The 26,430-nt window shown below is 30.8% G+C and overlaps 2 protein-coding genes across 2 annotated transcripts in view; one reads left to right on the plus strand and one right to left on the minus strand.

The window, feature by feature from the left end:
• LOC145284766 (targeting protein for Xklp2-like) overlaps positions 1–6,401 on the minus strand; it is a 63,330-nt gene extending 56,929 nt beyond the window's left edge. Inside the window, exon 1 of the mRNA XM_080133735.1 lies at positions 6,164–6,401. Within this exon, the coding sequence (XP_079989861.1) occupies positions 6,164–6,251 (88 nt within the window). The 5' untranslated portion in view covers positions 6,252–6,401. The remainder of the gene's footprint in view (positions 1–6,163) is intronic.
• Positions 6,402–6,564: 163 nt separating this feature from the next.
• LOC145284767 (anamorsin homolog) overlaps positions 6,565–26,430 on the plus strand; it is a 64,051-nt gene continuing 44,185 nt past the window's right edge. Inside the window, exons 1-2 of the mRNA XM_080133736.1 lie at positions 6,565–6,694; positions 16,249–16,415. Coding sequence (XP_079989862.1) covers positions 16,250–16,415 — 166 coding nt within the window. The 5' untranslated portion in view covers positions 6,565–6,694; position 16,249. The remainder of the gene's footprint in view (positions 6,695–16,248; positions 16,416–26,430) is intronic.

A 26,430-nucleotide genomic window follows, 5' to 3' on the forward strand; every position in this document is an offset into this window, starting at 1 on the left:
CACATGCGGTGAGCGACAAATATTGAATATTTATCTTCCCGAAATCGACCAAATTAAATAGACAGGCGAGCTTCGTTGTTAACTGTGAGATATTACGATTTATATGTGATATAAAAAGTTTTAAAAAGTTGTGAAGTGAGCGACCGCTTCTCTGAAAAAAGCCTTTTGTTGACATACAGAAAAAGCGAACATACATTCGCTTTTATATTTATAGATATTTTATATTGAATGTTCAGTTTCATTATTAATCGAATTAGGTTCCTTTCTTTTCTTTTACAACATGTTTTAATGCTCTTTTTAAAAATGCCCTCATATAGTATTGACAGTGACAGTTTGACAAATTTTACCTACATTGCCTGCAGCCATTTTTCAGTTAACAGGCCTTCTATATGTCGGTGGCTGTGACAATGCTGACGTTGTCACACCACTATAGAGATGCATAGTGTTCTGTTGTAGCGTAAGGTAACATTTACCTTATTTAGTAAACACATTTTTAATATGGGAAGAGGAGGATGTTTTGTAACTATTCTGGGCTATCTTGACAATCATAGATTGAATGTTGAAGCATTGGTAACACAGCCGCCAAAAGGTTATGACACTTGGAAAATGCAAAATGCGACATTTTTGGTACCACAGTATTTTTAAATAGTTTTTTCAGTTTAAATTTAAGTTTCACAATATCTTTATTATTAAATTGTAAGGTGGAAGCACAAAATAGTTACAAAGCAACCTCCCCATGTTAAGAATGGCTTTCAATGTACTTATGTATTTTGGTATCGTGTTGAAATGTTATTACATTATTTCAGCACGGTACCAAAATATATAAGTACACAAAATTTTTTATTATTCAATGTTTTTAATTTTAAATTATAAAATAAAACATTTAATAATTTTAAAAACTTCATATTACATTATTTTTTGGTTTTCCGGTTTATCGGAGAGGGGCCTAGGTTTTCAGTGGCATCTGTGCTTCCGGACCCGTCCAGATACCCGTCCATTAGTTTTTCCTGAAATTTTGCGACAAATTGTTTTTCACTAAATGATGTGGACAGTAAAAAAAATTTTCTTTTTACAAAAATTCCCGTTGTGCCCCTAGGGGCTCAAAAGAGGTAAAAAATGCCCCCCCCCCCCAAAAAAAAAGACACAGTTTGCCCCATAACTTTATATCAATCCATTAGATTTTTTTAAAATTTGGCCAAAATGTGGAGCCCATTGTTCTTAATATAAATCCAGTATGGGTGACCCTGGCAAAATTCTGGTTTGTGTCCCCTGGGACTTTTAATGCTAAAAACGCCTCTTTTTGTGGCTCTTTTTTCATATTTCTCAACAAAAACTTGATATGTCTTACTATAAAGTAGTTTTTCACAGTGGTCAACTCAAATATACATGTATTAAGGCCTGAAACTGGACCGTTATCCATTTACACTGGGATTTGCCGTCCCCAGGGGATAGATCAAAAATGCCCCACAATAGCCAAAAATGACACTTTTTGCCCCATAGCGTTTGATCCATTCATTAGATTTTCCTGAAACTTAGCCAAAATGTGGAGGCCATCGTTCTTAATATAAATTCAGTATGGGTGACCCTGGCAAAATTCTGGTTCACATCCATCTGGAACTTTTAGGGCTAAAAAAAAAAAAAAAAAAAAAAAAATGCCTTTTTTGGAGCTTTTTTTTTCCATATTACTCAAACTTCAGATGTATGTCTAGGTGTATCAGAATTTTGAGGGAATTTGACACCCCTCACACAAAACTGTAAATAAAATATAAAAAACTCGTAATTTCTCTTTTTAAAATGGGTTGTTTATTTTCTTTATGAAATATACTTCCAAAATAAACTATTAAAGTTATTTAAAAAAATAGAAATATTATTTTTTTAGTTTAAAAAAAAAAAGAAAAAAAAAGTGTTTACAAAGTGCCGACACGCCTTCATCCAGCCATTTTTTTTTTTTAACGTAAAGAAATCAATTGAATTTTACGAGTTAAATATTTTTCAATTTTTAAACTTTAAAAATCTATCAAAATTTTTCTATTGGTTCAATTTTTACGATATTTTCAGGGTCAATGCGAAATTTTATGCTCTTTCCAATAATCCATATATAAATATATTTTGGACAAACTTTTTTTTTTTTTTAAATTCACCCCTCCCTCATTTTGAAATGTCTATTAAAATTTTAATAATTTATGTACCAAAGTTTTATATATCACAAATTGAAGATAAATCAATAAAATTTTCTAATTTAAAAAAAAAGAAAAAAAGTTTTGGAAATTTACCTGTAAAGTCCAAAGTGTAAAGCCTTTTTTTTTTTTAAAAAACCACGTTGAATATTTTTTTTTTTTTTAAGTGGAAGCTTATGGTATGCTTAGAATGTCAAGTAAATATGGGATGCTTACAATTTTTTCTATTTCATTCAATGTTTTCTTTTAGATATAAAAAATTCAGTTGATAAAGTATTAAAATATATCAATTAAAAACTCATGCAGTTCATTCAGAGAGAAAAAAAAAGAAGTCAACTGTTTTTTTTGTTTAACAATAAAAACTTATAAGTGAATAAGTTCGGTTTTTAAGTACAGAGGACTGAAATACTAAATTTGGTTTACAGCATGCATTAAAAAGGCGCCAGAATATAAAAGCGCATAAAATCAGACTTGTCTCCCTTTATTTGAACAGTTAAAAAAAAAAATGTGAGTTCGTGTTTGTTTCTAATCCTTGTTTAAAAAAGTATTTTATTTAAAAAGGACATGGAATATAAGTATAAATGTGGATAAATTCTTAACAATGAACAATTGAACTACTCATCGAATACTAGTTTTTCTAGGTAAGTCATTTTTTGGAATTTATATATATTTTTATAATCGAAGGAAGTAAAATTTTGTTTGTTTTAAAATCTTTTTAAGGAAAACCGATTTAAAAAACAAATATTGCATAATTTGCTATTAAAGCTGTTATTTAATTTTAAATTTTGGTCTTTGCTCCTTTAATTAAAAAAAAAAAATTAGGGTTTGAATTACATTTTTCAAGAAGTGATAAGCTTCAAAAGACAGTAAGTCTAAATATTCCAGTGTTTACCGCAAATTTTTACTGCCGATTTCTGACACTGCTAATGTATGTCTATATAGTGGTTTTCCATGGTGCTGAAGTCAAATATACATGTCTTAAGGCGTGAAACTGCATCGTTTGTCCATTTTCACTGGGATTCAGTGTTCCCAGGCACTCAAAAGAAGTCCGAAATGCCCCAAAATTACAAAAAAATGACACTTTTTACCCCATAACCTTTGCCCCATTCATTAGATTTCCTGAAACTTGGCGAAAATGTGAAGGCAACGTTGGCCCTTCCTTCACACTTCTCACATTCATCATTTCTTCATTTTTTTGTGGCGTCAGCAGCACAAGAGGAGGACCACGCATGTGCGGCTTGTTTTATTTGTTAACAAACGTGGTTAATTTAAATTAAATTTTAATCACGTGATAATATTTTACCAATTTAAAATTTGTGAAACACGTAAACAAACTTCTGTTTACATTAAAGGAGATACCGGTGTCGACCGTAAGACTTCCTTTTAGTGATTACATGGTTCGAGGATATTTGTACAACTAAACGGCAAATCTGCTGGTTTCCGGGTTGGGGTGGGGGCTGAAAACGAAAATAACGTTTAAAATTTCAGGAAACAAGTAGTTTCAAAGATATGAAGAAATTATATTTTAATAATTTTCATTTTATTTATTTTTTTACTGCAAAACAAACAATGGATAACCTTTACGGAGATGGTTCCAACGTCCGCCTCGTTCTGAGCTCAGGGAGAGGCCGTCTGACGTAGGCGGTGTCGAGGCAGGAAATTACCCCTTCAATAACGTGCCCAGTTAACTTAAAGGAGAGAAAAAACCCGTTCCAATAATTAAAATTTTTATTTTTTATTTTAAACAGCTCAAATAATTAGAATTTAAAAAAATAAACAGTTAAAATAATTAGAATTTTACAAAATAAACAGTTCAAATAATTGGAATTTTACAAAATAAACAGTTCAAATAATTGGAATTTTACAAAATAAACAGTTCAAATAATTGGAATTTTACAAAATAAACAGTTCAAATTTTTGATAATTCAACAGTTCAAATAATTGGAATGTTACAAAATAAACAGTTCAAATAATTAGAATTTAAAAACAAAAAAAGCAGTCCACATGATTAGAATAGTTCCACGTGGTTAGTTAACCCTGTAAAATTCTGTGATTTGTTTCACAATATTTGTAAAAGCATCTGTCTGTGACATATCGCATATTTTAGGGTTAGGGTAATTTTCTGCCTCGACACCGACTACGTCAGACGGCCTCTCCCCAAACTCAGAACGAGGCGGACGTCGGGACCATCTCCGTAAAGGATAACCCAAACAATTTTTGGGGTTGTATTACTGTACACAGATTCGAAAATGTTGTCAAAAAACAAATATATAACAAATAAATGTTATCAAAAGCAAGATAAGTTACTTTTCTACCAAACTGGATATATTTTTCTTGTTTTTATTCAATGTAACATGTTTATTCAGTTCGAAAAACATACAGTGTTTACCGATGTATTGGAAAATTCAAGATGGCGTCTGATTCTCTCTTTAACACGGTAAGTTTGGGAAAAGGTGTTATAAATAAAAACCCAGATAAAATACTGTTAAAAACTCGCTCAATATATGTTACCGTGACATAGGTTGACATATTCGGCGGGTTTTTAATATTATTTTGTATAGTTTTTTTATTTATAACACCTTTTCCCAAACTTACGGTGTTAAAGAGGGTGTGAGACGCCATCTTGAATGTTCGAATACATCGGTAAACACTGTTTTTCGAGCTGAATAAATGTTACATTGAATAAAAACACAAAAAATATATCCAGTTTGGCAGAAAAGTAACTTATCTTGCCTTTGATAACATTTATTTGTTATATATTTGTTTTTTGACAACTTTTTCAAATCTATGTGTACAGTAATACAAACCCGTAATTTCTCTGCATATGTTAACGGTGAACCTAAAACTTGGAGGCAAAGCAACTCAATATATGTTATAACGTGACATATTGGCTGTGTTTCTAACAGTATTTTGTATAATTTTCGGGTGCTAATGCAGAGAGTGATGCGATGCGCGCTATTTTTTAAATCGTATTCTCACGTTTAATTAAAGTTTTATATGTTTTTTATTATTATTCAATTGTAAGGTATAAGTACAGAATAGGTACAAAACACCCTCCCTCCCCACGTTAAGAATGGCTTTTTAAATAATAACGTTATTATTTCAGCACGGATCACTCTTTGCATGAGTACGAATTTTCGTAATCGTAAGTCATTTTTCCAAACTTCACGTACTTAACGGCCAGCTGCCGCCATTTATCTTTTTTCACATAAATAAAAAAAACGTTTAAAGTGAGTAAAACCAAAAGAAACTTTTCCATAGAAGTAGAAGAGTAACTTATCTTACCTTTGATAACATTTTTTTTTTTTAATTTTTTTTACCACTTTTTCGTACGTCCGTGGATTGTAAATGCAAACCTGTATTTTTTTTAAATATATCACTATTTTATTTTATTTACATCTAAGTAGTGTTTTTGCTTAAAACAAAATCTATCTATTGACTATCTTAACAAGCACAAAAATTGTTAATGTCAGATTTTTTTCGCAATAAACTCACGTCATATTTACCAACTTGGGTTAGGGTTTAGCGTTAAAAATAGTTCCGTTCAAATTCTGTATATAAAGCAACCGTTAAAAAAAAAAAAAAAAATGTTGAAGCAAAATTGAAGTTTAAAAGATTTTAAAGAAGAACTTAAATACGTATTTTATGTATCCGAACGATGAAAAGTTAAATTTTATTGCATTGTCTTAAAATTTCATTCGATGTTGAAAAAAAAAAAAAAAAATCAAATTGACAAAGCTTTACAAAAGAGAACGAACATTGATATTAAAACATCAAATTGACAAAGCTTTACAAAAGAGAACGAACATTGATATTAAAACATCAGCATGCTTTTCTTACATAAAATAAATTAAATAAAACAAAATAACATGCAGACACATAACTCGAGTAAACGAAAACAGTTACTGTTGATTTTAAAAATCCATTTTCCAATAGTTTATAACTGACAAAATATGGATATTTAGTTTTAAAAAAACACTACTTACCAAACCAAGCATTGTCATCTTCATAATCTGAATGGGTTGAGGTAAAATCTACAAATTGTGGACATTCAAATTCCCAACGATCTGCCATCGTTTTAAAAACTTGTATTTAATCAACAGAGAAAAAGTTTCGTAAAAAAAAAAAAGAAAAGAACTCTTTTAGAATATCGACGAACGTTGTAGTTTTCGTAACTGAAATTTCAAATTTGCCAGGGTGCCCGCAACGTATATAATCAGCCAATCAAAAACCAGCTTACAGGAGTTATGGTTCTTACGAAATTTGATTAGTTGAAATAACTAGAATAAAAATGATTATTTTTAAAACTTAAAATAATATTTTTATAAAATATTTAATCCTTTGAAAACATTTAAGTGTTGATAATTCCAATATTAACAGCATATTTTTCTGTTTTATTATTTTTCTTTTTATTCAGCTCGGAATTAGCTATTCACTTCCGGATCACAAGAGGAGCTAAGCACGTTTCTATAAAGTAAATAATTTCTTACTACGAGAAGGAGTTAATTACGTAATATGTAAGTTTTATCATGTGTATTCATTTATTATTATTAGAATATTTTGGGGAGCGAAATGTATAATGATCCAAATTTCAAAGTATTTTAAAAAAAGGAATCCCTAGCTTTTGTAATACAGTTAAACGTATGACAAAAACATTGATTTAATTGACAATGACATGAAATTTTTTCTACCTCATTGTTTTTTTTTCTCCTTTTAAAGAATTATAATTTTTCGTTAGCTTATTAAAGAAAATAGAGTAAACTTTGGGGATTTAAATGCTTAATATCTTAAATTTGTAGTTTTAATGTTCATTCTTCGTTGGTCAGGACATCGAATTGTACTGTACTAAAAATATCGACAAATAGTTTTCAAAACAAACCAGTGTACTCATCCGTGCTGAGATAATAACGTTATTATTTAAAAAGCCATTCTTAACATAGGGAGGGTGTCTGTACCTATTCTTACAATTGAATAATAATAAAAAAACAACACAAAACTTTAAAATTGGAAATACGATTTAAAAAAATAGCGCGGATCCCGGATCAGTAAGTGCATTAGCACCCAAACCGGCAAAAGACGCTAATTTTTTTCATTTTTTTTGGAGAGTAATCTAAAAAGTAGTTTGGATGATAGACTAGCTCGGATTGAGAAACAACAAACTCATTATGACCCAGAGTCCCACTAGTATTCAAAACATAAGTCATAGAGCAAAGACTGGTCGATGCCAATGCAGAATTATCCGCTACTATTAAAGTGTCCGAACTAACTAAATCACACAGCCATTAGGTGTGTCAGAATTTTTTGGGAATTTTTGACATCCCCTAACACAAAACTGGGTGCTAGTGCACTTACTGATCCGCGCTATTTTTTTTAAATCGTATGTCCAAGTTTAATTAAAGTTTTATGTTTTTTTTATTCAATTGTAAGATTAAAGTATAGAATAGTTATAAAACACCCTCCCCTCCCATGTTAAGAATGTCTTTTTAAATAATAACGTTATTGGTACTTGTACAGTTTAGTCAAGACATTAAAAAATGAAAATATGGAAAAAAAAAAAAAAAAAAAAAAATTAAATTGTACCGTTATGGAACGAAGTTCTCCGAAAAAAAAATTTCACTTAATTTAATCAAGTAGTTTCTTTTGTTACAACGAAAAAACAATTTATGAGACCGAGCAAAATGTTCGATTTTTAGAGAAAAAAAAAAGCTAGTATTAAAGATGGGGAGGGGTGTGAGCGCTTTAACTGGAGTTATCTCCCTTCGGCATTTCTAAAATTCAAACAAATTTTTTTTAAAATTCAAGATGGCTGCCTTCAACGCGCTCTCATAAAAACGTGTTTTTCCGCTGTAAAAAAAAAACAAAACTACTTGATGAAATTAGGTGAATTATTTTTTTTTCGGAGAACTTCGTTCCATAACAGATACATACAATTTAAAGTTTTTTCGATTTTTTCATTTTTTATTGTCTTGACTAAACTGTACAAGTACCACGTTATTATTTCAGCCCGGATCAATAAGTGCTAGGTACGGGCAAAAATAGGGGGACCTAGTTTTGAAAGCCGATTTATCATAATTTTTTGTATGTTTTCGACTACTTTTTAATTGTATTTGAAAGATTAGGGACTAAAGTTAATTTCCTAAAGGAAAAAATATTTGTACACGTGAAAAAAAAAAAGTTATGAAAATGTTTTCACGGCGAGCTAACCAATTCGGCTAAATTTTGAAGTTAAAGAAATTCATTGTAAAAATCCTTTAAAAGATTAATATTAGTTTTCTGGGTCTATTTTAAAGATAATACTGGGTAACAGCCAAAAAAACGTCAGGGGTTTCTCAGCTGTTTAGACTAATTTTGGTGTTCTGAGTCTGAATGTCACATTGATTTTGCTCTATCAGGTCAACTTTTTGCGATACAGCCATAGGCCTACCTGACGAGCTAATATCAGGGGTTTTGAGTTCAATCATATTTTTTCTTGAATATATCGAATTACAATGCACAGACACGAATAATATTATAACTAATAAATATATTTGTGTTTATCATAAATTTATGTGTATAAATATGTATAGAATTTATTTAATATTTAATATACATGTATTTTTGTGTTAATTTAGGCTAACGAGGGTTATACTTTAGCAAATTTGGGTCATTCTTCCCAAGGACTCCGTAGTAACAATATTGCCTCTTAGATTCTCTCTCATATTCTCATTACCTTAACATTCATTGCCTTTGCCTTAAATTAACTCAGTGTGTGTTTAGATGTGGAAGTTGGTGCACGCCGGTTTTGTTATGCGGGTTCGTGTCTCTGAGAAAATAGTACAATTATGGCATATTCAGTGGCTATAAATCTTAGTACTAATTTATTAACTATCTATATTTCAGTATGAGCGTATTTAAAGAGCAGTAAACGAGGGATTCAGCTTATATTTGTTTATTTTCCTTTTTCGAATTCATTGGGTTTTTAGAACAATAAAGGGAATTCCACAATTAGTCAATCAAATCAATACCTGTCTCACCATTACTCCATAGGAATATATCAATAAAATATAATTCAAAATTTACTCAATTAACCCCTAGCCAATCAAATTGATTCTAAATTTCATTGTCTGACACTCAGCTGCATTTTTCTGCGAAGAAATTCCTGTACCAGCGTTCACACAGCTTCCCGACGACGAGGCCACCACTATAGACGAGCAAGGATATACAGAAGAGTTCGAGTATGAAGCACAAGATGGTCCGCAGCTCTTTTCACAATGTGAGCTTAATGATCTGGTTCGGGATCTCAGCTTGTCGAAGACTTCCTCCGAGCTGTTGGCCTCCAGACTCAAACAGAAAAATCTACTTGGCAAGGACGCACATATCACTTTCTTTCGTAGAAGGTATGAGGACTACATGGGCTACTTCTGTCAGGAGGAAGACCTCGTGTACTGCCGAGATATCGCCGGTCTTCTTGTTAAACTCGGTGCTCCTCCACAACGGGAACCTTAATCCCTCTTGCGCACTCCACAACTCTCAAAGAGAAATATGAAGCAGTGAAGTACGTGCTCGACAAAATCCAATATGAGCAGCACAAATTTTTAAAAAAATATGTTGATTTTTTTTTTTTTTTTAAGTGAAACCTCATAATCTTGTTATATTGTCCAGAAAATTTTGTACAATTACAATTTTTTCTATTTCATGCAATGTGTTTTTTTTTGGCGTTTTTTTTTTTTTTTTTTTTTTTTTTTTTTCTTAGATATTTAAAAAAAAAAATTCACTCCATAAAGAAGAAATAAAATATATTAAATCAAAAACTCAAGTATTTTTTTTTTTTTTGGAAGAAAAAAAAATCAAATTTGTGGAGTGATTTGCGTTTAATCGGCAAAAACTGATGAGTGAAATGTGATCATTTTTTACGTACGGTAACCCGTATTGACCAACTTTATTGAGTACAAATATCTAATTAATTACAAAGGGGAGATAAGGAAAGATAAATTAAATGTTTATTTCTTCATATAGTTACTATCAAGATTACTTTTGAAATGTATTTGGTCTAATGTGTTGTTTTTATGTTTTGGAAATAATTATTTATGTCCCTTTGAGGCCTCCATATTTGACAACTTGAAAACTCGTAGAAACACCGCTTTGGCTCATGGTGGATAACAAGTTGTGAAAATGCGGTTTTCTGGGACCCTTGCTTTAAAAAAATCCTTTTATTTAAAAAATACATGGAATATAAGATATAAATATGGACAATTCTTATAAATGGAGAATGGAAGCACACATTGCTTAGTATTTTTTTTATAGGTAAGTGATTTTTTGGCATTTATATATATTTATTAGATTTGGATTGAGTTAAAATTCATTGAATTTTGTGAAATCTTTTTTAAAGAAAACCGATGAAAAAAATATATTGTATTTTTTTCATTTAAACCTTTCATTATTTTAAAATTTGGTCTTTGCTCATTTTATTGAAAAAAAAAAAATTAGGGTTTGAAATTACATTTTCACATTCTGACACTGCTACACACCCATCCACCAACCCAAACACAAGGAACCTTAGGGAGGAACTGAGAGAGCTTGAAGATATAGAACAAAGGAAGCTGAACCTGATTATTTTTAACTTTCTGAAATCTGACACACCTGAGGAGGACACACAAGCTGTCCAAGAAATAATCAAGAAGGAATTAAAATTGATCGCAAAGATAAACAAGGGTACCTGCCTAAGATCTATCAACAGGGGAAATAGTAGACTACTAAAAGTTGAGCTGGATTCTCTTGTTGAAAAGAAACAAATATTAGCCAGGGCCAAGAATTTACATAACAGCACCAACAAGATCCACAGCAGATTCTATATAAGAACTGACCTGACTAAGAAACAACAGATTGTCTCAAAAAACTTGCAGGCTCAGCTCCTGAAAGTCCAGAAAGAAGACCCCCACCAAAAATTGGATCATCAAACGGAGCAGAATCATAGAGTAGGCACCCAATCCTAATTCCACATCAGTACAGCAAATACAAAGGACATAAAGGTACCTCCAAGACCACAAGCTCGGACTACAGAATGGAAGAACTACAAATACCTATAGCAATACCAATTTTCCTACTGAGCCAGTGACCCTACCCTCATATTTTTCATATGAACTACTAGTTGCTACTTGACACTTTTTGACAGGAGAGGATCAAAATCTTTACTTATGGTCTTAATACCCTAGTCAGGTAATCAATGACCTATACTTATGATGATGATGATAAAAAAAAAAAAACAATAAAACTATTAAAACAGATTTCGTTTGATTTTTCTTAATATCGCAGTTTACATAAACAACAGTCACATAATATTTTGGTGTAGACGTGATCAAGATACTGAGAAAAATCAAGTTGATGTCTTTTTTTGTTTTTGATTTTTTTTTATAACTAAATAAAATCGTCTTTTTTGATTATTTCCTCTAAAGATGATTGTGATGGTGTTGCTCTTAGAATGAAATGTAGGATTTTATTATAACTACTAAATGTGCCTTAAATATTGTTCTAAAGTTATATAAGATAGTGGCTAATAGTCTAGACATAATAAATTTATATGCAACATCTGTTGTTGCAAACCTACGGTACTTTGGTCCAGAAAGGGACATCCATAATAAATAGTTAGAAAAGAGAAAATGAAGAAAAAATTTACACAAGAATTTTTTTTTCAACGCCTCCCCCCCCCCCAAAAAAAAAACACAACAGTAAATTTTATTTTATTTTTTTTTTTTTTCAAATTCCAGTTAAATGAACGAATCTCTTTCAATAGCCGGAACATGTTTCGTTTCATATGCCTGATGTTCATTTTTTGCAATTTTGATTTCGGCCATTATTATTATTTTTTTTTTTTTTGTGCCTGTACAGTTTAATCAAGACAAAAACTTCACTTAATTTGATCAAGTATTTTTTTTTTTGTTTTTTTACAGCGGAAAAACAATTTATTATGACACCAAGCAAAAGGTAGCCATGCTTCGATATTTAGACCATGAGGAAGGAAGAAAAGCTATTATTTAACATGGAGAGGGGAGTGTCAGCGCTTTAGACTGCGTTATCTCCCCGTGGCACCCCCTTCCTTCCTTCCGGTCTAAAAATTCAAACATGGCTATCTTCAGCTTGCTGTCATGGAAAATTGTTTTTCTGCTGTATAAAAAAAAAAAAAAAAAAAAAAAAAAAAAAATACTTGATCAAATAAAGTGAAATATTTTTTCCGGAGAACTTCATTCCATAACAGGTACATACAATATAACTTTTTTTCAATATTTTCATTTTTTAATGTCTTGCTTAAACTGTACAAGTATCTTTTTTTCTTCCATGCCATTAGTCAAAATAGTCTTAAAATCTATTAAAGTATCCAGTATTTTTGAACAAATTTTGATTTTTTTTTTCCAAAAAAATAAAACCCTAAATTGTCGGACCTGAAGAAGCTTGCCCCCTCTATATTTTTTTTATTTTCATCTTATTATTGAATTAACACTAGTCTACCAGATTATCAAAAAATAAGTCAATATTTAAATATTTGCAAGTGGTGCTCAGATTCTAATGCAACATTCTAGTTAATTGATCACCCATTTTGGATCAAGTAAAGAATAGATACCCTGTAGCAGACGATGCCGCCTGGCGGTGACAAGCGCACATTTCCACTAACACCGGTGATTCGACCGTGACATTGGCACAAGCACATGGTGTCGGGTGTTTGTAAACACGTCAAATAGCAAACATGCTCGAATATTCGCCAACAATTTTTTTTTTTTAAATATATTTACAAAACTTTTGAAGATTTAAAAGAAAAAAAATATATTTACAAAACATTTTTTTTAAGTAAGTAACAAAACGAACGTATTTAAATAAAAGATATTTAAATAAATGGGTGTCTTTCTGTTTCGGATTTTTTCGACCAAGATTGATTTTTATGTACCATGTTTTTTTTTTTGGGGGGGGGGGCGTTTTTAAGACAATTTATTATTTTTTTTTATTACATTTTCACCCCAAACAAGGCACATTGCCACTTTGGTCAGTACAGTTGGGGAAGCATGTCAGTACAGTTGGGGAAGCAGTGGCCTGGAATGGAATTCCAGAATTTAATTATTCTTTAAAACATTAACTTCAGTGATAATTAATATATTTTTAAAATAATATTTTTAAATATTAAATTTTGACGAATATTTGAGAGCAAGATTTTTTTAAAAAATAAAAGATATTTAAATAAATGGTGTCTTTCTGGGTGCGTTTTTAATATATTTACAGAACTTTTTTCATAACTGTTTTATTCTTTTTATCAAACAAAAATAGAACTTTTATAATGACATATATATTATGGACTGTTTTTCAAACATCGAAATTTTAAAATTAAAGTTAGTTTTATTAAAAAAAAAGACGATGTGTTTTGTTTTCAATTAAATTATAAACTTTATTTGAACTTTCAACAAACTTTTACAGACATAAAAAATAGACTTTATAGATATTTTATAATTTTTTTTAAATATATTTAACAAAAAGTGTTTTTTTATAATTTCATTGTTGAATAAAATTTAAAAGTGATAAATGGTGAAAAAAAAAAATATCTCAAAGAAAAAACACCTAGTCTTTTTTTTTTTTTTTTTTTTAAATAAAACTTTAATTTTTAAAATTTCGATGTTTGAAAAACAGTCCATAATATGTATTTCATTATAAAAGTTCTATTTTTGTTTGATAAAAAGAATAAAACAGTTAATGAATACAAAAATTAAAAAACAGTCCATTAAGTTCAAATAAAGACTGAATAAAACTTATAAAAAAAAGGTTCATTCTATACGGTTTTGGACATTTTTTTTTCTGTGTACTTTTTTAATACAATTCAATATTTATTTAAAGTGTGATGTATGTCGGTCAGTGAAGGAGAAATCCTTCTTGGCCGAGGCAATTTTTATGCATAATAAAATCACAAGTATAAACAATGGAGATTATATATTATTTTATTCATATATCTTTTTATAACTTTTATTTTTATAAAGATGAATTCTAGATAGAAATCTTTTTATAATTTTTATTTTTATTAAAGAAAAAACGCACTCAGAAAGACACCCATTTATTTAAATATCTTTTATTTAAAAAAAAAAAAATCTTGCTCGCGAATATTCGTCAAAATTTTATATTTAAAAATATTATTTTAAAAATATATTAATTGTCGCTGAAATTAATGTTTTAAAGAATAATTAAATATTGTATTGTCTTAAAAACGCACACAGACCCCCCCCCCCCAAAAAAAAACACACACGGTACATAAAAATCAATCTTGGTCGAAAAAATCCGAAACAGAAAGACACCCATTTATTTAAATATCTTTTATTTATTAAATACGTTCATTTTGTTACTTACTTAAAAAAATGTTTTGTAAGTATATATTTTTTCTTTTAAATCTTCAAAAGTTTTGTAAATATATTTAAAAAAAAAAAGTTGTTGGCAAATATTCGAGCATGTTTGCTATTTGACGTGTTTACAAACAACCAACGCCATGTGTTTGTGCCAATGTCACGGTCGAATCACCAGTGTTAGTTGAAATGTGCGCTTGTCACTGCCAGGCGTCGTCGTCTGCTACAGGGTATCTATTCTTTACTTGATCCCCCATTTTATTACCACTCAATCTTTTTAAGCTAAATTTTGCAAATTTAGCCTTTTTTAAGCAGTTTTCCTTTTTTTTTTGAATTTCACTTTCTCCAATTGTTTTTTTATACATGTATATTTATGATTATCTTCAAGTTTCATCAATGACATTCAACAAGGTTTTCCTTGAACAAATTTTTCTTTTTTAATATGCATTCTTCAAATTTCATCCCCTGGCATTTACAATCTAAGGGCAATGAATATGAGCATGAGTACCAACTAAAGTTGATTTTTGGGGTATTCGGGCCTGTATTCTGTATTGTTTTCACTGGTTGCCAAGTTTGTTTTGCACACAAAAATTGGATGCGAGATCATTTGAGATCATGTCTAACAGGGGACAATATGGGAGTTGAACAATGTCTGTTCACATTACATTTAAACTTCTGTAAGTTACTACAATCAGGGAAGTGAGAAACAGGGAGGGAATTCCAAAGTCTAACAGTTCAAGAGAAAAAAACTCTTAGAGTAGAAGACTTTCTGGTATCTAGGGACCTCAACAATAATAGTTGGATTTTGTTGCTTATCGAGTTAGTCGGGAGTATATATGTATAGAAGCCATTAAAATCTACAACGGTGTGGTAAATAATTGGCAATCAACAATTCCCCCATTATCCAACAATCATGAGGTTGCTTGCCCGGCAACCAAGAAGGCTAACATCCTTGCCAGTCGGTTTGCCTAATATGGTTTGCCACTTCTTGATCACATAGCATAGGACAAAACAACAAGTAACCATTTTTTTTGTATTTTTGAAATAATCATTATTAAAACTGAATAAAAAAACAGGAGTACTTGTAATGAATGGATAGATACCACCACCTTCTTTTTTTTTTTTTTTACTTAGAGGTTCACTACTTATCAAGGCCAGAATACCACTCAAGGATAAAGGTTAAATGTTATGGTGAGACAAGTTCAGTCATGGTGAAACTTGTGTAGAGCTAGATTGTCTAAATAGACAACTCAATAGAAATTTATTCACATTAGACTTGAAGACGACCATGTTATAGTCAGCCAGGAAGCAAACAGTGTTGCTCTCCACAGACAGTTCTAGAAAAGAAACTCTGCTCATAGAAGTTGTTTGGTTTTGTGCACAGATAGGGAGTGAGGAAAGTTGTTGGTAATTGTTTTGGCTGGACGAGTATTTGTTATGAATGCTTTACCGTAGATTGTAGCTTAGTCGAACACCTATCATAAAAGTATTGATAGAGCAGAGATAGACTCGAAAGATGGAGTAGGGAGATGAAAAGGTCATCGTCCACTAAATTTTGAAGATGGCTTAGTACCCTGTCAAGGCATGGGAAGTGTGCTTATCTCAAAGCTAATGTGTGTTTCTTCATAAGATGCTATTTTCTGTCAACAATAATTTTGGTTTTTATTTACATTTTGATCCAATTCCAATCATAAAATTTTATATAAAATGGTTCTAATTTTTAGAATGGTGGAAATGCTATTAAAAAACATTCCAATTGAAGCTGGTCAGCGAGTGCTTTTAATGACCAATGGTGAAACTCCAAATTTGAGCGAATTGTCAGCTGTTTTACAAGAAAAAGTCACAGATAAAGGAAGCGTTCTTATTGAAGATGTGTGCAGCATAAATCCTGGTGAGTTTATTATTTACTACTTGTCCATGAATATACAAGATTTTATTTTATACTAGTGGGGATACCTGGCATTGCCTGGGTGTTTGTGTGTGTGTTAGAGGGGGGGTAGATCAAAAAGAAAAAATGTTTTGGTAGGAAAGTAGGCTCAAAAACAAATCTTTAAAAAAAAAACAAACAAAAAATAGCGAAAACATTTTTTTTGTAGGTGTGTGTGTTTGGGGAGGGGGGTGGGGTGTAGATCTAAACCTTATGTTAAACTTCTTTTAAAAAATCGGAAAAACACACAAAAAAAAAAAAACAAAAAAAAACTGAACTTGATGTAAAAAGAAGAAAAAGTAAAATAAAATTTAAAAAAAAGTTTTGGTAGGTAGGTAGGATCGAACCTGGAACATTGAGGTGAAAAACTTGGTAAGTTACCCGCTCGCACACGAAAGGAAAGTAACTGAAAACAATTTCAATTTAACGTTTATAAATGGCAGGTGCGTAGCGAATCTAATTAGGCCAAAGGAAATGAAATTCCGCACTTAATTTTAACTGCGAGATAGTTCTTTTGAGTTTGTGTTTTACCCAACTTTGTCTGGTTTGTTTCCCCAACATGTTGAGGAAAACCAGCTCCCCTTTTATTAGGGTAGTGTCCAAATGAAAGCAATTGTCTGATATGATGATGAAAACCGACATGGACCAAACGTCCATTTGCTGTCTAGACGCTCCCAGCCTGTAGGCCGAGAATCACACCTTATTTTCACATCAGTTTCGCTTTTATACAAAGAAAGCCGAATCAACACGAGAGGGACCGAAATAGGAAAAATTGTGTAAAAGTCGACATAAATCTAGACACGATGCGCGCGTTCGCAAATCCTAGATATTATCTAGGGGGTATATAAACAGTTGTAAGATATAGTAAACCCTCCCCCCCTCCTCTAAACCCGGCGAAAAAAGCCTTGGACATACAAAAACTCTTGCGCATGTTTTGCCTTTTCTATATATATATATATATATATATATATATATATATATATATAGATGAATAAAAAATAGACAAATAATACTGGGTGCATGTTGAGGTATTTATTTTGTATTACTAAAGAATGGGGAGACACAAAAAAGGGAATAAGAAGAATCACTTTAAAATTAATTTTTTTTCTTTTCTCTACTTCAAAGTGATGTTTTAAAAACGCATGACAGAAAAAGAAACGTGGGGGGGGGTAGATAAATAATAAAAACATACACACTACTAAGATAGCTTTTGGTCAACACTTTTATGAAATACTGGTCTTCAAAAAATTGGCCCTAGGAACTTTGGGCCAAATTTGCCATGGTTGAAATACAGCCAAACACAATGAAATAATAGAAAGAAACAATTTTGTACTTGTGGCAAGTCTTACCCTTCTAACGATTAGCTGACTTCTTCCCATGCACCCTAAACCATTGTTATACTATTTCTCCTGAAAATGGTTTGTTTATGATTTGTATAATGAAGAAACCAAAATCATAGTAAGCTTTAAGTATTGTCTGTCATGAATTTACTTTTTATCAACCTACTTTTTTGTTTCATTTCATTTTAAAACTATTTTGTATAAATATTGAAAATTTTATTTCCTACTTAAATTCCAAATTCCAAGAATGGCTTTGAAATAAACATAATTGGCACTTCTATAGCTGAACATGCACAACAGCTTGAATGTTTTGGATTGCGATTTATGGAACAGACCGAAATGACTGCCTTGTCGCTGAACAGTACTGACATTACATGAAATGACGGTTTCATTTTTCCACTTCAGGTTATCAGCAATTACTTCCTGCACATCTTCGTGTTAGGAATGGGTTTAATAATTTTCTTCAAGTCATTAAGTGAATCAATTTTAAGGAGATCTTTCAAATTTATTTCTTTTTCAGAGGGGAAAAAAAATTTTAAACCATAAGTTAACATAAACAGTGCATTTCTGGGTGCTTATTTAAAATTCGCCTTATATTTAAAAGAAAAAAAAAAAACAGAAAAATCTGTATACCTCTGATGGAAAGAAAATATTGTATTCCAATAATTACAAATTAGTTGTTTTATTTTTAGAAAGAAAATCATTTTTAAGCAAGTTTTTCCAATGTCCTCATATTAAGAAGGCTTTCGAAAATATTGTAAGTTTGAATTATTTCAAGTTATTTCCCTTGTTTCTTCAGCCTGTTTTCAAGATGGCATTGCAATATCATTGCTGTTCATTTAGCCACAAAATTTCATTTTCTTATTTAAAAATAAAATTGGCTTATCAATTTTTATGATTTTTGGTATATGATATTTACTTTCTCTCATGGATATATACATTATACAGATTTTTTAAAATTTTGTTTTATTAATAAGGGGAATTCTGGACAAAGACCCATTTCTGTTTGCATCATTTGAGTAGAGTTTAAGAAACTGAACAGCTACTTTCACTGTGGTTAAATTCATTTTGGTTCTACAGTCATATGCTTTAGTGTTAGCTGCTGTTTTATATATTTTTTTTTCACGTCTTTCAAATTGTATACTGCTTTGGGTATTTCCTGTTCCAACTATAGAAGCACAAAAAAAATTATCAAATTATTTTTCTTTCAAGACTACCATAATAATGATCAATAATAAATACCAATGCTGGGTAATCAAAAGATTGAGTTTATCCTCCACATTGACCTTTTGTCTTTTGTACTCGGCAAAAAAACCATTTGTATTTTATTGTTCTTTAACTGAAGTAGTATTGAAATTGTTCACAAAAGAAATGGAGATAAATGATGAACGTTAATAATTATCATTAATTGATTTTAATTGAACTAATCTTTTAATTTTGATTTCTACTGTATCCATCCCACCTCAATCAAATGTTGAGATTTAACTTATTAATGATAATAAATCAGCATTATTATTTATTTGGGGCATTTTAATCAAATTAGCATTATCAGTCTGTTAGCCATTATAAGCTACATTGATGAATTTGTACCTTAATTTGTTCAACTCAGAATTTCATGCTTATTTCTAAGCCAATTTAAAAAAATTTTTATATATATATATATATATATATATATAAAATAAAAAGGAACAAACCGTATTATGTGTTCATCAACGTTTCGTCTTTATTTCGAGACTTCCTCTGAAATAAAGACGAAACGTTGAACACATAATACGGTTTGTTCCTTTTTATTTTCTCTATTTTGTCGGAATACTATTTCCATTATTTTCATCATATATATATATATATATATATATATATATATATATATATATATATATATATATAGTTGAAAATAAAATAAAATACTTTTCAAATATGTAATTTGTATGTGCTTGTATCATCAAATTGTTTTACATCAAGTTAAAATGGTATTTACTTCAAACAGGCAAAAATTAGAAATATGAATATTTTTTAGACTCAACTTTTTTTTTTTCAAAGTTAAAGCAGCCGATTTTTATCGATATTCTTGAAATTGTATATCCAATTAGAACACCCCTTAAATTATAACCAGAAACTTGTATTTTTCTTCTCTGGCCAGTTGAAGAGGAAATATGACTGAGTAAACTTTACAGAAGTTTACTAAAATTATGATTGCAAAACAAGCTCCATTACTTATTAATAGAAGAAAGTATCAGAATTATTTTGATATATAAGATGTGAAATTTTAATGATAGGAATGTTTGTGAAACTTCCAATTTTGATAAAAAAATGAACTTTTAGATTATTTTTTTTAAATAAGCAAATACCATCGAGTGAGAGAAAAAAAAAATTGTAGTGCATCCCAACACTCTCTCACTTGTCTTTTGAAACGGGGTCTTTTTCCCCTGAACTTAATAAAAATATTTTAAAGTCTGTTATTTAATGTATTTAATACTGTCCCTTCCTATATATTTGGTTGGTATAACTTTTAATTTGTAAAATAACAATAAATGAATACTCAACAATAAAAATAAATGATAGTTGATGCCGACAGACTCTGCTTGATATATATTTAAATACGGGTGTCATGAAAAGTTGAGCAAGTTAAAAAAGAATAATTAACATTTGAAAATTTTAAATGTGAAAAAAATCATGACATGCATTCAAAATGGTTTATGGGAAAAATTATTTTAATAAAATTGTTGGTACTTCTATTTTTTATATTTTCTTTTATTCCAAAATGTACTTAGAAAAAACAACTTTTCTTTGTGAATTTTGTTTGTGTTTTATATTTATAAATTATTCCAGATTAATGCAATGTGAATTCAAAGTAACCTAAATGTGTGTATCATTTGTTTGTGCTGCACAATAATTATGTTTTTAAACTGCTTGGAAAATTTCATAAACCAAAACCATAAAAATGAAATATAAAAATTTTATCTTGAGCTTATTTACCTATACATAAACTGTGGCATATCTTTTAAGATATTCTTTTGTATAACTAAAAATAAGTTTCTTTATCCTTTTTACAAGTGTCCAAATGATGGAAAAATTATGCTTTGCCAGTGTTTGTAATAATATTCATATAAAATAACATGTAAATCAGTGAAGTTTAAAAAAGAAATAAGAAAAAAAGTTAAAAACAATAGAACGATTGATATAGAAAGAAGGAAGAAAGAACACATCTCATTATGGAAATAGAGTGAAGGATTTCTCTTCAAAATTATTTCATCTAGTTGTTGAATTTGTAATTTGCTTTCTCCCTTCCTATAAATATTTGAAATTGTTCCATTTGGCAAGTTCTTTTTTACTCTCATGACTGAAATACATTTATCTGTATGATGGGAAGGAAATATAATTTATCGATATATATATCTCGGCCACCCACTTCACAGGCCGCCTTGCACTAAGTGGATATTGTAAGAGCAACCATTGCTTTAGGTGTTTAAAATTTTTTAATTACCTCCTAAAGTGGCTGAAATCCGACTATGAACTTTAAAGCAAATAGGTTATATCAAAGTTGATACTTATATTGTTACACATAAAAATTGAAACAATTACAAAGAATCACTATGGTTAACATCTTTCATCCTCAGTTTCGTATCTTTTGTTTGGGTGGCATTTTTAGTGCGTATCTAAAAGAGGAAAGTATTGTCTTAAATTTTTCAAAAAATTATATACATTTCAAGAAAAAAAAGATCCTTAATATCCGTTACATCGTTTTTGGCAGCGTTATTTTGGGAGGTTAAAGTTAAAAAATGTTAAGGATGCCAAATTTCATCAAGATTGGTTGAGGGGATGGGGATGGTGATCTGATTCAAATTCATAAATAAGTTGGCTGGCATAGTGGTGGCCCCCGAGATGGTGGTAAACCTCAATTTGGTGTGCACTATCCCTAGGTGGGAGAGTTTATGAAGAGCCACACCAAATATAAGTTTAACTTTTGACTTTAACCTTGAAAAATTTTGTGCACTATCCCTAGGTCAGAGACCATCATCATGTCCGGTTTAGTCATAATTGGTCCAGTGGTGTGGGCTGTAGGATATATATATATATATATGTGTGTGTGTGTGTATAGGCTATGGCCTTCTCTGACCTTTACCTTGGAAAACTCCTATGGATTCTAATGATTTATTTTTATTTCAGGCCTTATTTAAAAAATATTTTCTCTTCTAGGAAGGCGGTAGAAACTTGGTTTTAGTAGTGCTTTTAATAGGGCCTCCTTAATTTTAATTAGTGCTTGCAGTAGTACTCTGAAGGCTTCTTGAGTTTTATATTTTTTTTCATTTATCACTTTAAAAATGTTTTCTCAAGACAATAAAAGATGATATAATCTCAAAATCACTTTTTATTTTGAATGTTTTTCATCTTACTCTTTAAGGGCTAACATGTAGACTAGTACTATTTAAAAAAAATAGTGCAGTTCGTTAAATGCAAAAGCACCTTTTAAAAAGTTGTAAATAAAAAATAATGACCGGAAGGGGGGGGTTCTCAAAGTGATAAGTTGCAAAAAAAAAAATTAAAACAAAATAATAATAATGGCTAGGAGGGCTGGAGGAAAATTGGGGCTATAAATCGGTTCTTAAACTGGGGGATCGATTTATTAGAATGCTGTATGTGAAACTGAACCTCCTTCCAAATCTTTAAATATTGATTTTTTTTTTTTTTTTTTTTTTTTTCAATTTTTTATAATCTAGTAGTTTAGTGCCCAATAATCTGCAGAACTAGTTGAAAAAAGGCGAAAAGGAAATAATTGCAAGGGGGGTGCTGATTGCTCAGGTGCACCTACATATTTTTTAAAAATATTTTCTTTACCCAAGTTGTGCGTGTAAAAACTGGAACTTGATTTTAAAATAAAAACTAGGTTTTTCGTGTTCAAAATTATTTATTTACGATTATTTTATTTGTATTTTTCATTGCAAGTTGGAATTTTTTTTTCAAACAAAAAAACAAAGTAAATGTTTTTCTAATGTAAAAAAAAACAAAAAAAAAGACTACTTGATCAATATACATATGTAAAAAAAATATTTGGGCTATTTTACGACCTAACCCAGCATAGTTTACCTCCTAAAAAGAAATCAAAATCTACTTTTTGGAGGCTAATATGTTTCAATGGCCTTTAAAGATAATATAAAAGGAATTTTTTTTTTAAATAATTAAAATTTAACATATGAGGGATCACTTTCCTATATAAATTTAATGTAAAATGAAATCCCATTTTTGGCAACATTTTCTTTTCCTTTTTTTTTTTTTTTTTTCTTTTTCAACGATTACACTCCTCTTATATAAGGGATTTTTATTTAATCTAAGGGCAATACAACGTTAAGACTTTTATTAAAAAGTCTTTTGAACACTGATGTTATTAAAACTAAAATTCTTTTCTACAGTTTGCATTTTGGAGATAGAAGTGTTTTTTTCGAGATAAGAAGAAAAAGCTGTTTTCTAAGTTGGCAGTATTTTGCACGAACAGTTGGCAGAGATAGTGGAAATTTTCTGTTTCTATATCTATCTTTGTAGCCATGTCACTAGTAAGGGTGCTGGAGGTAAACGTTTTATCTGGGCTGACGTTATCCGGCTGATAGTCAGGGACCCGAACCTTGGATTAACCACTAAGGAGGCTGTCCTATCAGCAGGTGCAAAGTACTGGGGCTGCTGTATTGCCATTTGGTGAATGGATTCTGGACCATGCAGTAGCTTCTGGTGGCGTCTCTCAATGCCATATTAGTGGGTGATTGTTATGGCTTTACCTTATGTTCTACAAAAAAAAAAATTCTACGTTTCTTTTTCTCTCTTAGTTTCCCCTCTCTGTCCTGCTCTAAGCAAATCTGACGACCTAGTCCACAAATTCCAAAATTCCATCATAACAAGTTTCAAGAAAAAATACACGATTAAACCCGGTTCTCCAACTTCCAACGTAGACTCCCACTACCATGTCACCTTCTCCAACATCAGGGGTCTACGTTCTAACCATCCAGAGGTTGAAACCCAATTACAGGAGACTAAACCAGACCTTTTACTTTTAAGTGAAACTGGCATTGGACAAGCTATTTCCCTAGAAGAGTTCGCAATTAAAGGATACTCTAACTTAACTTCTAAATCTGACCCCCAAGATTGCCATGGGCATGGAATATGTGCCTATATTAAAGATGGCTTTCTATGTGGTAGGGACATCTCCAGAGAAGATCCTAACTTACCCTATATATATTCCGGGTTGCATTAGCGCACACTACTGCATTTATATTTACTCTCTATCGCCCCCACAACAGCGGAGTTACTATTTTTAAAAGTATATCTGAGAAAATTGACCAAGTCCTATCTGCTTATCCTTCACACATGCGGAGACTTCAATGTTCACAACGTCGAATGGTTGACCCACTCAAACAAGACCGATGATGAGGGGAGGTTCTGTCATGATTTCTCCATTGCTTATGACCTCACTCAGATTGTCCACGAACCCACCCGTGTGCCCGACAATGATGGCCAGTATGCGAGTCTACTAGACCTTTTTCTCATAACTTTCCTTGAACTATGTTCAGTTTCTGTTCTGTCTCCTCTTGGATCTTCCGACCACTCTGTTGTATCAATTAAGATAAAAATGAAATGTAATAAGTCCCCAGACGTACCTCTCCATTGTACAGTATATCAATACACTAAGACTGACTGGAATAGCTTCCGTACATTTATATCGGATCTACCTCTGCGTTCCATGTTTAAAAAGGATGTGTCCTCTATAGTATCAGACCTGATGGAATGGTTAATTGTAGGTATAGACCATTTCATACCCTCGAAAAAGTTCCAGCAAAAACCTAACAGCCAGCCATGGTTCTCGCCAGAATGCGCTGCTGCCATTGCACACAGAAATCACTTTTTCCACTGCTTCCAATGTAATAGATGTATGGAAACTAAAGCCACTTTCAGGACTGCCAGCAACCATTGTAAGAAAGTAATAAAGAACGCAAGAGAGTTGTATGCTCAGTCCGTCAAGTCCAAAGTAGCTGAGCAGCAGCTTGGTTCCCACCAGTTTTGGCAAATAGCAAACAGAATCCTGAACAGAAGCATGTGCTCTATCCCAACTATCATCAATGGACCTGAGGTAATCTCGTCAGCATCAGACAAAGCCAAACTCTTTGCCAAGAACTTTGAAGCTAATTCTAGCCTTTGTGACCAAGGCTGCCAACCCCCAATATTTCCTCATGTATCAAAAAACACGCTATGTGATATACATATATCTGTACGTAATGTTGCCAAGCTAATCAACAACCTTGATTCCAGTAAAGCAACCGGCCCTGATGGTATTCCAATTATAGTACTCAAAAAACTTCAACCAGAACTAGCACCTCAGGTAATTAATCCTTTTTGAAGATCAAAGATAAAGCTTGGGAAGATGAACTTAGAACTGCAGGGAAGCATAACAGGAAAAAAAGACCAACCAATTCAAATGACCCAAACTCTGTCAAAGACTTGGTATGAAAAACGGTTGAGTTACAATTACAGCTATGTTTTGCTTTAATGAATGACATCATCCATTCATTACTGCAGCATCTATTAAGTCATACAGGATCTTTTCCTGATATCTTCAACATGTTTTACTGGACAATGTCATCTTTTTGTTAGAAAAGATTTGCCTGACATACAAGATAATAATCTTCTGTTTTCATAGTATATATATATATATATATATATATATATATATATATATATATATATATATATATATAGAGAGAGAGAGAGAGAGAGAGTTATATGTAATTATACTGAGTTCGTGAAATTCAGTAAATTTTTATATACACATGAACCACAAAAAAGGTAGATGCTTCTCGCATACCTTTCTAACTAGGGATTTCCCCTTCCTTCCTTCTCTTCAAAAAATGCTCCATTGTCGAAAGTGTGCTTATTCATAAAGTTTGAAGAAATGCTGATTTTGAAAATTTTCAAATGACATAATGCTTGAAATTGTCGAACTAGACATGGAAACAATTGTAACGTAAATTGAAATACACTTTTTGTTGCCACCAACACCTTGTTTTGAAGTCTTGTTTTTTGCTTACATAGTATATATATATATATATATATATATATATATATATATATTTTACCCAAAATTTTAATATATTAAAATTCCGGTAATTTTCATATACCAATAAAGGTAAAGTCAATATTAATTGACTCAATTAAGCTTCATGATTATCGGGTTACATAATCGAGCATGCATATAAAAATAGAAAATTGTTGAACTATCATTTAAAAAGAAGAAATACAAAAATAGGACACTTACTCAATTTGAAAGCAATCAAAAAATAAATAAAAAATAAAATAAAATTGATGGGTAAGAGGTGACTCTAGCTGCTTGATCTCTTAAAATAGTGATTATGAATATATTCATACATATATAACAAATGTATTTTAGTGTCTGAAAAGTAGCTATTTTTGGAATATTTTTAAATGATATAATATTTAAACGTGTATAAATAGTTATGGAACAATTGTAATGCATAAGGAAATATACCATATGATGTTCTCATTTCATATTTTAACTTGATTTTTCAAAGATATTATTTATGTAATATAATTTGATACTTATGCACTTATGTTACCGTGCTGAAATAATGTCATTTAAA

This window comes from Euprymna scolopes, chromosome 9 (assembly GCF_053919585.1).
Source record: "Euprymna scolopes isolate OS-2025 chromosome 9, ASM5391958v1, whole genome shotgun sequence".
NCBI classification, from domain to species: domain Eukaryota; kingdom Metazoa; phylum Mollusca; class Cephalopoda; order Sepiida; family Sepiolidae; genus Euprymna; species Euprymna scolopes.